Below are 14,107 nucleotides of genomic sequence, written 5' to 3' on the forward strand. Positions count from 1 at the left end.
AAAATGCACACGGTCAGATGTAGCCCAACAAGGAGCTTTTGTTTTTTTTGCGCAGAAGATACAGGCCGTATAGTGTATATCACTTTCCCTCTAGAAGTGGCTGTGGCCCTACGCTGTGCGTCTAATTTACTGCAGACACAGGCCGGTATAAATAAGCAAGGAATTATTTGCGTACACTTTCACGCTGAGAGCGGTATTTTTACGCACACTCCAGCCAGAAAAAAAAACATTACGGAGGGCTGCAAACAGGCCTAGCTGCATAATACTAAAATGGAAGCACTACAACTCCCAGTAGCCACCCGGTAAAATCCACACGGTCAGATGTAGCCCTAAGAAGGACCGTTGGGGTTATTGAGGACAGGATCCTACACTAACACTCTCCCTATAGTAGCAGCAGCAGCACTTTCCCTATACACTCCCAGTGTGTGTCTGAGGCGAGCCGCGAGCGGGCCCGCTTTAAATATTCTAACTAATAGAGATGAGCGAGCGTACTCGTCCGAGCTTGATACTCGTTCGAGCATTAGGGTACTTGGGATGCTCGTTACTCGAGACGATCACCACGCGGTACTCGAGTCAATTCCATTTCCTTCCCTGACATGTTAGCACAATTTTCTGGCCAATAGACATGCAGGGAAGGCATTACAACTTCCTCCTGTGACGTTCCAGCCCTATCCCACCCCCCTGCAGTGAGTGGCTGGCAAGATCAAGTGACCCCCGAGTATTTAAAGTGGGTCCGCTTGCGGCTCGCCACAGACACACACTGAGAGAGATCAGGGGCAGTGCTGCTGCTGCTATAGGGGAAGTGTTAGTGTAGGAACCTGTGTACAAGAACCCCAACGGTCCTTCTTAGGGCCACGTAGGGCCATCTGCATTACTGTTGTGGCTGCTGGTAGCGGTTTTGCATTTTTTTTTTTTTTTTGTATATCGGGCGTGCAGCCCCATTACAGCTATAGCATTCTCAGGCTGCAGTCTGTACTACATACTATAGGGACAGCGTTGCTGAGATAGGGAGAGTGGTAGTGTAGCATCCTGTGTACAAGAACCCCAACGGTCCTTCTTAGGGCTACCTGTGACCGTGTGCATTTTACAGGTTGTCGGATGGGAGTTGTAGTCCATCACTATTGCACAGCTAGGCCTGTTTGCAGCCTTCCGTATATGTATATATATATATATATATATATATATATTTTTTTTTTTATTTTTTATTTTTTCTGGCTGCAGTTGGCGTTAGAATACCGCTGTCAGCCTCCAACTGTACGCCAATAATTCCAATTTTTTTACACCACTCTGTGTCTGCGGTCAACTTCACGCACAACGTACGGCGACAGCCCCCCTGATAGAGGGGAAGTCATATACACGCTATATAACTGGTATTTTTTTTTTTTTTAATAAATAAATAAAAGCTCCTTCTTACGGCTACCTGTGACCGTGTGCATTTTACAGGTTGCCTGATGGGAGTTGTAGTCCCACACTATTGCACTTAGGCCTGTTTACGTCCTTCCTGAGTATTTTTTTCTGCCTGTAGTTTGCCTTACTATACCGCTCTCAGTGACAAAGTCTACACACATAATCCCAAGATCATTTACACCGGGCTGTGTCTGCAGTGAATTAGAGATGCACAACATACGGCCACAGCGACTGATAGAGGGAAAGTGATATACACACTATATAGCCTGTATTCATTGACCAAAAAAAAACCAAAACAACAAGCTCCTACTTAGGGCTACCGCTGAGCGTCTGCATTTTACTGGGTGCCTGGTGGTAGTTCTGGTGCATCACTGTTGCATTGCTTCCATTTTTTACTGCCTGGAGTTAGCGTTACGATTCCGCTCTCTGCGTGAAAGTGTACGCATATGATTCCATAATTATTTACAGCGGTCGGTGTCTGCTCTATTCGTAATCCACCATGCTAAGGGGTAGGGGTCGAGGATGTGGACGTGGGCGAGGATGTGGAGTTCCAAGTGAGGGTGTGGGCACAGTCCAAGTTCCTGGTCCAGGTGTATCCCAGCCGGCTGCTGCGGTATTAGGAGAGAGGCAAGTTTCTGGGGTCCCCAGCTTCATATCACAATTTGTGGGTCCACGTGGTAGACCTTTATTGCAAACAGAGCAGTGTGAGCAGGTCCTGTCGTGGATGGCAGAAAATGCATCCAGCAATGTATCAGGCACCCAGTCTTCTACGCCATCCACTGCAGAAACTCTGAATCCTCTGGCTGCTGCTCCTCCTTCCTCACAGCCTATACTGCTGCTACAAAAATGGCACTGGGGTCTGCGTATATTGCTGCTAGAGAAATGTTACTGGGGTCTGCCTATACTTCCACTACAGAAATGTTACTGGGGTCTGCGTATATTGCTGCTAGAGAAATGTTACTGGGGTCAGCCTATACTTCCACTACAGAAATGGTACTGGGGTCTGCCTATACTGCTGCTACAAAAATGGTACTGGGGTCGGTCTATACTTCTGCTACACAAATGTTACAGGGGTTTGCCTATACTGCTGCTACAGAAATGTTCCTAGGGTGTGTATATACCTTTGCTACAGGAATGTTACAGCGGTCTGTCTATACTATGGGTGCACTAAGTCTCCCCATCGCGGTGTTTTACCTGTGTGGCACAAATAGTACAGTGGCTGACTAGGCCTGAATTGCTGTCCGAGGCCAAGTTGCTTGGCGGGGCGAAACTCTCCCATGGTTGGGCACTCCGATTTCTTCCTGTGTAATACCATCTTTGTGCACTTACAGCATAGGCTAGGCCAAGGAACGCAAAGACTGCCTCTTCCAGTGTTGAGCTATCTATGTTGCGACACATGGATTTCTTGTTGCTATGTAACTCAGGGCACCTTGGGTCACAAAGGTGGAGGCTTGGAACCGAGCCTGACCCTGGCCCCGCTAACGTGCTTCCCACACAGACTATAGCGGGTCCTGGTCATGGTGTCTTGGCCTTGTAATGCCACCTCCTCCCGCTTGGGGTCAGGGGATCAGCAATGCGCATCATGTGCTTTCTCTAGTGTTACCACAGTTATCGGAGAAACTTGTTTGGGCCAAAGGAGAGGAGCATAACTGCATTAAAGGGGTTGTCCCGCGGCAGCAAGTGGGTCTATACACTTCTGTATGGCCATAATAATGCACTTTGTAATGTACATTGTGCATTAATTATGAGCCATACAGAAGTTATTCACTTACCTGCTCCGCTGCTGGCGTCCTCGTCTCCATGGTTGCCGTCTAATTTTCGCCGTCTAAAATGGTCGAATGGCCAAATTAGACGCGCTTGCGCAGTCCGGGTCTTCTTATCTTCTCAATGGGGCTCCGTGTAGCTCCGTGTAGCTCCGCCCCGTCACGTGCCGATTCCAGCCAATCAGGAGGCTGGAATCGGCAATGGACCGCACAGAAGAGCTGCGGTCCACGGAGGGAGAGGATACCAGCGGCCATCTTCAACCGGTAAGTATAGTAGTCACCAGAGCACGGGGATTCAGGTAAGCGCTGTGCTGTTCTTTTTTTCAGTCCCTGCATCGGGGTTGTCTCGCGCCGAACGGGGGGGGGGGGGGGGGATTGAAAAAAAAAACCCGTTTCGGCGCGGGACAACCCCTTTAACATTACAGGGGCCTGCCTATATTTCAGCTGCAGAAATGTTACAGGGATCTGCCAATACTGCTGCTACATAAATGTTTCTGGGGTCTGTGTATACTGTTACTACTGAAATGTTACTAATATTAGGCTCTGCCTATGCTGCTGCTACGGAAATGTCACTGGGGTCTGTCTATAATGTTACTACTGAAATGTTACTAATACTGGGCTCTGCCTATGCTGCTGCTACGGAAATGTCACTGGGGTCTGTCTATACTGTTACTACTGAAATGTTACTAATACTGGGCTCTGCCTATACTGCCGCTACGGAAATGTTACTAGGGTCTGTCTATAATGCTGCTACTGAAATGTTACTAATACTGGGCTCTGCCTATACTGCTGTTACAGAAATGTTACTGGGCTCTGACTATACTGCTGTTACGGAAATGTTACAGGGGTCTGTCGATACTGTTACTACTGAAATGTAACTGATACTGGGCTCTGCCTATACTGCAGCTACTGAAATGTTACTGGGGTCCGTCTATACTATTACTACAGAAGTGTTAATAGGGTCTCCCTGGACTTCTGCAGCATAACTGTTAGTGGGGTCAGCCTATAACTTTGCTACAGGAATATTACAGGGGTCTGTGTATAGTATGGGTGCACTAAGTGTTCCCATCGCAGTGTTCTACGTATCTGACCCCCCAAAAAACCCAGACTGACTAGGGCATGCAGTGTGAGCCGAAGCAAACCTGTACTTTATCTCACGTTAGCTCAGCTATCTGGGGCACTGCAATGGGATTTATTTGTGTACTTCCTGGGACCCACCCATGCTGTGGGTCAACACAGACTTCCGATAGCGGAGTTGTACCTGCCTGTGACTATGAAAAAAGGCCAGACTGACTAGCATGCAGTGTTGGCCGAAGCCAACCTGTATTTTATCTCACGTTACCTCAGCTCTCCGGGGCGCTGCATTTGGGACAAACAAGAGGAGCGATACAGCGCTAATGACACGTTCACAGCTACACTAGCATGGGAGTCCGCTCTAAGCCCACGATTGCTGAGGGTTTGTGCAGAGGCCTATGTCCTGGGTGCAGTGAAAGTCCGCTTCCTGCCTATGATTGCTGAAGCTGTTGGCCGAGGACTATGTCCCGGGGGAACTGCAACTGCGCCAGGTTGGGGCTGTGCAACTTTCCCCTGCTAATCCAGTCATTGGAGTGGTGAAAGGAAAGCTAACTGATTTAATGAGCCCGTCGCAGATGAACTAGCATTGAAGTCCGCTTCATGCCTACGATTGCTGAAGCTGTGGGCCGAGGCCTATGTCGTTGGCGCGGTCCAAGTCAGCCATGTTTGGCCGCTCTGATTTATTTATTGTTCATGTCTTGGGTTGCCTAGGAACCACCCAAGCTGTTGGTGCACACTTAGTTCCCATCACGGTGTTTGACCTGTCTGGCACAAAGACACTGACTGACTTGGGTAGGGGGCAGAGTGCAGATGGCTTTCCCCTTGCGGTGTCGATTGAGCTATGCGACACCTAGACAGAATGAATACTGTGTGGGCACATGGATTCCCCATTGCTATGTAACGCATGCCCACGTTTGCAGCTCCTGACGGAGGTGGCACAGGATTGGAATGAAGATCAAACGTCAATGTCTCACTTTTGTGTGCGCTGCAGACGCAGGGTCGTGCGGGGGGGGGGGGGGGGGGGGGGGGGGGAGTTGGGCAGCGTGTGACCCAGGAGAAGAGGCAGCGATGTGTCCCGCAGGCAGTGCTTGTGCTTGGTTGGAGGTAGTGTGGTGCTTAGCTAAAGTGTGCCTTGCTAATGAGGGTTTGTCCGCAGTTTGTCCGGATCTACACAATGCTGCAACATCAGCAGCGAGGGGCATTTTCTGCTCAGCCATCGCGGTAACTTCCCGGAAAACCTTGGTGCCCTCAGCCATGAGCAAGGTGGACGATCCCACCAAGATATGAAGGTCATGGAGGCAGGGTATCAGGGTAGACGGGGTGCATATATCAGGGCCGACTATTATTGGGGCATCAGAACGGATTGCCAAAGATTGAACAACACTCCGTGACAAGATATCAGCCTGAAGGTTTCCCTTTGCCGCTACTACTTGCACACAATGTGACACAAGAACACTAGACCCTTTGTACGGACACGGTGACCTTTACATAAACATTACATTCAGAACTCATTTATTGTATTGTTCTCCATTGTATGTCCATGTTGTTCATTGTGAGCAGATTATTGACCCGCCGGCCGCACCGTGTACTGCGGCTACTGCCTTTACATGTATGACTGCAGGTAGATACAGTGACCGGAGACTAGTGGGTTAAGGGTTAAATGTACTGATGCCGTACCATCTGCGTTGCTCCTATTCACTTACAGCTGAGCGGCCCTGGTGCATTATGTCTCCAGCGGATGTAAGGGTGGAAACATGGGTTGGGAGCCCCGAGTTAGATGGTACGTCTAGGCGAGGGGCACAGCGGTGGACCGGCTGCCGCACACACACACCTCCCCACATGTACCGCCCATTCCCCTGGCAAGCTCACGTATCTCCCAGGCGGATTCCCATCTCTGGTCCTGTCTCACACATCTCCCCGCCGGATTGACATCTACGCTCGTTTCCCCCCGGGCGCTCGCTGGACAGCTTTGTCTGCTCCCAGCTCCTGTCCCCGTCGGCCGCAGCAGCTGGCGCCGCTGTCACCCTACGCGCTGGCCTCCGCTCCCGTACACCGATGGCATTGGCGCCGCTGCCACGGCGAACCCCGCTCTCGCTGTCCATGGCGCCGCTGGTGGCCAGCTCTGCCGATGACTGTGCGCTGCTGTTCGGTCGGAGCAGCGGCTTGCCTACAAGAGCTCCACTAGCTGCCCCTGCACTGCTCTCTTTCTGGGTCGCCTCATTGGGCGCTAAATAGAAGAGCTGATTAGCGATCTGGAGGGGTATATGGGACCGGGTTGTGGGGGAAGCGGGGGTCTCACAGTACCGATGGTCCTTCAGGGTCTGTGAAAGCTTTCTGGACCAACACGCTCTGCCATAGGAATCCCAGCGGACACTGTACAACATCTGCTGCCCCGGGGATCTACAGTAGAACCCTCCCTGCGGGTTATGTACGATGACACCGACTGCGGCACTGGATCTGGCGCTGAGAGTCCCGCTGTATCACTGCTCGGACATCAGTGACTGACAGGCCATCGCCGGCTGCAGGAGAACCGCGGGTAGAAGGCTTTGTTCAGGCGTCATTTCTTGGCGATCTACATCCCGATTAGAGCGTTGTTAGATGCCACCGCTCTTCAGCCAAATCCCAAGTTCCATCTTCACCGTCAACGATTGATGGGAACTACAGAGCCGATGCAATGGCCGTCACGTCCAGCACATGGTATCCCTGGGATGATATAGAACGGGCAGCAGCCCGCGGGAGGAGATGAACCTGCAGAGAAGAAGAATCGCTTCTTCTTGTGGACAACCACACCCATCATGTCCGGGGTATTAAAGGGACGATAACGTGTGGCATTCCCGATCGTCTGAGTGTACAGGGGGGTACTGGGTTTCCTCACCTTACATTGCGCCGCAGTATAGAGAAGTCTGCAGTATATACAGTATACATTCAGCACCCGGGAGCTGGCAGTGAGCGGAGGCGCCGCCTGTGCTACACCTCTGGGCTCTCGGCAGCTCCAGGTCGTCCTCACATTGTGCAATCAGCTTCTGCACGATGGAGATTGTGGAGTAGATCCCGGGGATGGTGACAAGGGCCGGGAATAGAGGGAAGGCGCTCCCGCAGCGGTTTTATCTCCGCAGATACGCGGTGATGTGCAGATCGGGAGAACTATGGCGAAGATCTCGTGGCCTCCTCTCCGCTCCTCCCCGGAACCTCCGCCAGCGGCGGCTATAAACGGTTGCATGAGATGTCCGAGAGTGAGGAGTCACGTTGAAAGCGAGCTCTCCTGTCCGGTTCTGACCGGTAACGGACTCTTATCCCGGGCAGGGAAGCACAAGAGGAGATCGGAACGGAGAGGAGGCCCGGATGGGATAAGGCAGTAGCTGTGCTCAGTGTCAGCCAATAGCAGCTCAGGACGGGCCTGCTCACGAGCCAATCAGAGCGCGGCCGCTGTACATATAAGAGGCGCCACCAGCGCCGCTCTCAGAGTTTCTCTTCCAGGAGAGTTTTACTATTTGTTTTCCGCAGCACACAATGGCAGAAACCGCGCCAGCCGCCGCTCCTCCTGCCGCCGAGCCGGCTGCCAAATCCAAGAAGCAGCCGAAGAAATCCGCCGCAGGGGGCGCCAAGAAAAGCAAGAAGTCCTCCGGTCCCGGCGTGTCGGAGCTGATCGTCAGAGCCGTGTCCGCCTCTAAAGAGCGCAGCGGGGTGTCTCTAGCCGCCCTGAAGAAGGCTCTGGCTGCCGGAGGGTACGATGTAGAGAAGAATAACAGCCGCCTGAAGCTGGCCGTCAAGTCTCTGGTCACCAAGGGCAGCCTGCTCCAGGTGAAAGGCAGCGGCGCCTCCGGCTCCTTCAAGCTGAACAAGAAGCAGGAGACTAAGGACAAGCCGGCCAAAAAGAAGCCAGCGTCTGCGGCCAAGCCCAAGAAGCCCGCTGGAGCCAAGAAAGCGGCGAAATCTCCTAAGAAGCCCAAGAAGGCTCCGGCCAAAAGCCCGAAAAAAGCAAAGAAACCTGCAGCGGCCGCCGCCAAGAAAGTGGCCAAGAGCCCGAAGAAAGCCTCAAAGCCGAAGGCCGCCCCAAAGCCCAAGAAGGTGACGAAGAGTCCGGCTAAGAAGGCGGCCAAACCCAAAGCTGCCAAGAGTCCGGCTAAGAAGGCTGTTAAAGCCAAGAAGACTGCGGCTAAGAAATAAGCTGAAGCCGCCCGTGCATTTACCCCACAAAGGCTCTTTTCAGAGCCGCCACCTTCTCACCGCAGAGCTGTATTATCACTGCCTCGAATTCTGTTCTAGATAGCAGCGCCCCCATAGCGGCTACAGGGGACTTCATATCAGTTGGGAGTCTAGGGAGCGAGGGGGAGTAATACGAGACATTGTCGCCGCATCATCCCCGTTCCTGTTGGGGAGTGTGACCTATACAACGCGTGTATGGATGCCGGGCTGAGTGTGAAGAGGGAGGGGACTCGCCGACCTAATGCATTTCCCATAAAAGCAGCACAGCTTCTAATGGGGGAGACTGCCGTGCAGCGTGGAGTGTGTGTTTCTGCGGACATATCAATGCAGGGAAGCAGCTGAGAACATGATTTCACAGACACCCGTACGTATCATGCAGTGGCCTGATAGGCTGCGGTGGGGCCAGCCTCTGCCGAACGCTGATTGGTCGCGGGCATCAAGCTTTTTGGCGGGCTAGTGGTTTGTTCGAAAAAGCCAATGAGATGTAGGGGGCGTTGTTTCTAAGAGCCAATAGGGAAGAGCAAGTAGGGTATAAAGGCTCTGCTCTTTCTACGGCTCCCATCATATCACATCTGTGTGCATCGCTACAGTAGAGCTATGGCCAGAACCAAGCAGACCGCTCGTAAATCCACCGGAGGGAAAGCTCCCCGCAAGCAGCTGGCTACGAAGGCCGCCAGGAAGAGCGCTCCTGCCACCGGCGGAGTGAAGAAGCCTCACCGCTACCGTCCAGGTACAGTGGCTCTCCGTGAAATCCGTCGCTACCAGAAGTCCACCGAGCTGCTGATCCGTAAGCTTCCCTTTCAGCGCCTGGTGAGAGAGATCGCCCAGGACTTCAAGACTGACCTGCGCTTCCAGAGCTCAGCGGTCATGGCTCTGCAGGAGGCCAGCGAGGCTTACCTGGTAGGACTGTTCGAGGACACCAATCTGTGCGCCATCCACGCCAAGCGGGTCACCATCATGCCCAAAGACATCCAGCTGGCCCGCAGGATTCGCGGAGAGAGGGCTTAGATCTGCTCTGGGCACCGCGTGGAACACAAAGGCTCTTTTCAGAGCCACCAAATCCTCCTCAAACGAGCTGCATCCTGTCCTCCGCTGTTATTCTTCCGATTCCCTCCCCACTCGGGTTCACAGCCAGCCTGTCCCCAATAATGTGTCAGCAGGAGGTGGTCTGTTAACCCCTTCATTGACCTAGTCAGTACCTCGGGTAATTTATGCCATTTTCTCATATTTCCATATTGTAGAAAGAGACAAAGCGATGAAGTTGTCAGTGAGAGGCATCTATCGGTTCCTGTAGTCCGCCGGGAGGGAAGGGATTAGTGTTGAGGATGTATTTTATATGTGGATGTTATCTCATTGTACCAAGGAGAAAGAAAGCAATACAGAAACAACAATAATACTACACAATGACATGAGGCACCTAGCCAGGGGGCTTTTGAGAGTTGTAGAGGAAGCGGGTAAATTCCAAATTTCAAACGGTTCTGTGCTCAACCAATCAGCAAGGAGGGGGGGGGGGGGTGGCCAACATGTAATTGCCCCCATTAGGAACGCCCTAAACTTGCGTCATGTATTGTTTTTAATCTGGTCCGCCGTCGCGTAGATAAGGGAGGACGCTCGAACTGGTTGGCAATTGTTTTCTGCTTACAACGTGGAAGATGTCTGGTCGCGGTAAAGGAGGGAAAGGTCTTGGGAAGGGCGGTGCCAAGCGGCACAGGAAGGTGCTCCGTGATAACATCCAGGGCATCACCAAGCCTGCCATCCGCCGTCTAGCTCGCAGGGGAGGCGTCAAGCGTATCTCCGGCCTCATCTATGAAGAGACTCGCGGCGTCCTGAAAGTCTTCCTGGAGAACGTGATCCGCGACGCCGTCACCTACACCGAGCACGCCAAGAGGAAGACCGTCACCGCTATGGACGTGGTGTACGCGCTCAAGCGCCAGGGCCGCACTCTCTACGGCTTCGGAGGTTAATAATTCTGCTCTTTCTCCATAACACAAAGGCTCTTCTCAGAGCCGCCCACATCTTCCAAGGAAAGGCTGTAATACAACTCCTTGTGGGGGGTTGCCGCTGATTCAGTCTGATTGCCAGTCTGATAATTGGAATGTCCCAGGTGAAGGAAGAGCTTCCTGGCCCGCGCGTACTTCAGGCTCTAGTCCCTTTTCCCTCCTACCGTTAGAGAGGAGGAAGCAGGCTGCGGCGCACTGATTGTGTGTCCTCCTTGTACTAAAGCATACAGCCTGCCCGCTAATCCGTGTAATGCTACCATATTGGAGGCGTCCTGCACGGCGGTCCTCTCATATAGAAGTGCTGCAATTGCACCAAGATCTCCCAAGGACCCGCGGAGCCATTATTTTATATAGAGTTGCGGTCATAGCACCCAGCTCTCCCAGAGTGCTGCACTGACATCGTGTTGCAGGACTCTGGGAGAGCTGAATGATGTAGCCGCAGCACTAAATTAACCTAGGCAAGAGGGTGGCCCTGCAGATCTCTGAGAGATACAGTCTGCGCCTCTATGTGAGGGGATGACCGCTGTCACTCTGGTCCCCGCCAGGCTATCTTTGCTCCCATTCCCACTGCTGCTGCTACTCTGGTCCCTGCACCGCTCTCGTTCCCTTTGTGGCCGCTGGAGTAAAAGGAGTCAAGAGGCGCCTGGACACCTCTACATGCGGAGCTGGGGAGTGTGAGGCTCTTCTCGTCATGCTCCTCCTCCCCTTTCCTGGCGCTTCAAGCCTCTCATTGTCAGGCATCCCGGGTTGCCTCCGCTACCCCCTTGTACCCACTACAATGCACTACAGCCCCCAGCATGTCATCCTTGGGCAACTATGCCGTCTGCCTCTGATAGGGGTCAATCATTATTAATCAATAACCTAACATAAGAAAGATAAGGAAACAGTGTAATAAATGTGACATTAGTTATTTGGTTATATAATGTTATGTATTATATGTAAAACATTCCGGAAGTTGCTAGTAGAATTTGGATATAGAATCATATGTAAAAAGGTATATTCAAGCGTTTATTTGAATATTGATTTTAGAATACTAAATGTATGATTAATTAGATTTTATTCAGCTATCTTACTGAATACCAACTTATCAACTTTATGCTGACTCCCGAGTAAGTGGCTGGACCAGTTTTGTCTATGTGAAAAACTAGAAACAATGTCCCCTCTTTTGATGTGCAAATTGTTGATGGATCTTTAAGATTACATTCTGACTAAGTAGGTACTCAGCCAGCCAGGAGACAACCTTTATTATCACATGTAATTGTTTTATGTATAGTTCAAACAGCTTTGTTGATACCTTTTGTTTAAAAGGCTTTTGATTTACAGCCCTATTGTAATCTGTTGGAATGAGGGTTTGGTCAGCAAAAGTAGAATGAAACTAGGTATTGGAAACGCCTTCTATTCCAACTTGCATATAAACTAGCAATGTACAACAATAAACAGAATTCATTCTGATCACTAAACGGTCTTATGTGTAGTGGTTATTATGGTTCTCTATGAGTACTCTATATAATATTTCCTCTAGATTTGGATACAGGCAACATTCGCATTACGGTCTGCGTTCCAGACCCCCCACAGTTTATTTGGCGCCCGACAAGTGGCGCAGAAGCTAACTCCTTACCTGCAGCCGATACCTGACTACACTACCTGCCGACCAGCCGGATGAGAGGCCACGGGACCCCAGATCTACAAAACACCGGTATACGGTAAGCTCTTGACTTACCACTCAAGCTCTGGGCTCTCCTGACTTCAAGTCTCGTGTCGACAGGGGGTGAGTTGCTGTATGTTATATAGGACGCTTCTGCCTGTTATTTACGGTGTTCTTAGTGACCGTGCTAGACGGAAGAACCCTTGTGTGTATATTGCCATGTTGCCTGTAGTAATTGTTGAAATCTGTACGTTGATAGTCTGTGTCGTGTTAGCCATAATTCGCTTTTACTGAGTCTGTTATAATATCACCAGAAGTTCCCTTAGAAGAGAGGTCTGGTCTCCCCTAAACCCCCCCCTTAAGGAGTCCGTAAAACTATTCCAGGACCAGGGGTCCTTAGTGTACTGTGTGAAATAGAAGCCTGTGTGAAATAAAAGCCTGTGTGACAAATAGAAACCTGTGTGACAAATAGAAACCTGTGTGACAAATAGAAACCTGTGTGACAAATAGAAACCTGTGTGACAAATAGAAGCCTGTGTGACAAATAGAAGCCTGTGTGACAAATAAGGTTCTGTGTGCCATAAGCTGTGTGAGAAAGGGAAGGGGGAGACGATTGCAGACAAGTGTATAAAATAGGACTTAGAAAAGCAGGAACCTTTAACTATGAGTTCTGGTAACAGTACGGGAAAAAGCATATGAAAGATATCAGAGACGCCGGTTTAGATAAAGGAACAGACAATATGGGAAACGTACAGGGCAAGCAGTATGCCTATATGGAAATCAGCCAGAGAAATAGTAAAAGACAAAGAAGGCACGTTAGCTGTGGGAAGAAGAATGTAGTAAGGTGTTTAGAATTTTGGGAGTCTTAGACCAGCAAGTTTGGGGAAAAGATTCAGAGATAGTCAAAAGGTTGTATAAAAATATGTTAGACAGATGGATTAAGGCAAGTATAGATACGGCAGTAAGGGGTTATCAGAGAAAGGGAATCCTCTTATAGATTGTGTCCCTCTGGGACATAAAGTAAGTTCATGCAAAATCTGTGGACAATTATGTGACAAATAACCACTATTGTTTGTCTTGTAAGTCTTGTTGTTATGCAAACTAATCTTTGTTGTACGTCTTAGTGTTCTTGTAATGTCTAATTTCTAAGTGTAAGAAAGTTATACCCCACTCACATGTGTGGGTGTTCAAAAGAACAATGAAGTATATATATACTGGGTGGGTTTTTGTTTTTTTTCCTGAGTGTAAAGTTGATGTAAGCAATTTTAGCTGAAGGTTATAGTAAAGAAAAAAAGCAAGTCAATGAGTTAAGGAAAGGTAGAAGGTTTAACAATGAACGGTGATCATAGTTGCTATCTGGAGTGGTGAATATCAGTATGTGGGTAGAAATGGGCATAAGTTGTATTGTGTTTGTCATTGGGTAGCCTATTCTGAGCAAATTGTGTAAAAACCGCGGTACTAAGAGTTTTTCTTATCTATACATAATTCGCTCATTATTGGAAGTCTGGTGTACAGTAAATGCAATCCCAATTTCTACTTCACATATTATCAGTCCGTATAGGAATGAATAACCCCCCCCCCCTTAGTGAGTGTGAATTTGCAGTTTAGAAGAGGTTTACAGGCAGTGGAACCAGTTATACAGCTATTTGTCTGGAGAAGTTTCTGTGTTCTATAGAAGATAAGATACATTTCAAAGGGTGGGGAGTACTGGGCTTTAGAAGACCTACTTGTCTTTGCAAAGAAATGTGAATTAAGAATTGGTTATATTTGGCTACACAGGAAGTATGTTGTATTATATATATACTGTTCAATAGCTAAAAATGAAATGAGAAAAGAATTCAAAGCACAGGTATATAATGTTCTCTCATTGTGGGGTCAGTTCCCTCTTCAACCTTCACCCCCTCCTTCATCTCAATTCCAACCGTCTCCTCCCCTCCACCCTATGCCAAGTCATCCACTCCAAGGTCAAACATTGGACTGGAGGGATGGACCTGCTGGCATTGTGGACAACA

At 50.0% G+C, this 14,107-nt stretch overlaps 3 protein-coding genes across 3 annotated transcripts; all 3 read left to right on the forward strand.

Moving 5' to 3' along the window:
* Nucleotides 1-7,754: 7,754 nt before the first annotated feature.
* Nucleotides 7,755-8,411, forward strand: LOC136602475 (histone H1B-like). The gene has a single exon (XM_066588901.1). It carries the CDS (start codon nucleotides 7,755-7,757, stop codon nucleotides 8,409-8,411), a length of 657 nt encoding a protein of 218 aa, XP_066444998.1.
* Nucleotides 8,412-9,047: 636 nt separating this feature from the next.
* LOC136602442 (histone H3) lies at nucleotides 9,048-9,474 on the forward strand. The gene has a single exon (XM_066588873.1). The coding sequence runs from the start codon at nucleotides 9,048-9,050 to the stop codon at nucleotides 9,456-9,458; it is 411 nt and encodes a 136-aa protein (XP_066444970.1). The 3' UTR covers nucleotides 9,459-9,474.
* A 628-nt stretch (nucleotides 9,475-10,102) lies between these two features.
* On the forward strand, nucleotides 10,103-10,461 carry LOC136602455 (histone H4). Its single transcript, XM_066588884.1, has one exon. The coding sequence runs from the start codon at nucleotides 10,103-10,105 to the stop codon at nucleotides 10,412-10,414; it is 312 nt and encodes a 103-aa protein (XP_066444981.1). The 3' UTR covers nucleotides 10,415-10,461.
* The last annotated feature ends 3,646 nt before the right edge of the window (nucleotides 10,462-14,107 follow it).

The sequence above is a fragment of the Eleutherodactylus coqui genome, unplaced genomic scaffold, assembly GCF_035609145.1.
Source record: "Eleutherodactylus coqui strain aEleCoq1 unplaced genomic scaffold, aEleCoq1.hap1 HAP1_SCAFFOLD_27, whole genome shotgun sequence".
NCBI classification, from domain to species: Eukaryota; Metazoa; Chordata; class Amphibia; order Anura; family Eleutherodactylidae; genus Eleutherodactylus; species Eleutherodactylus coqui.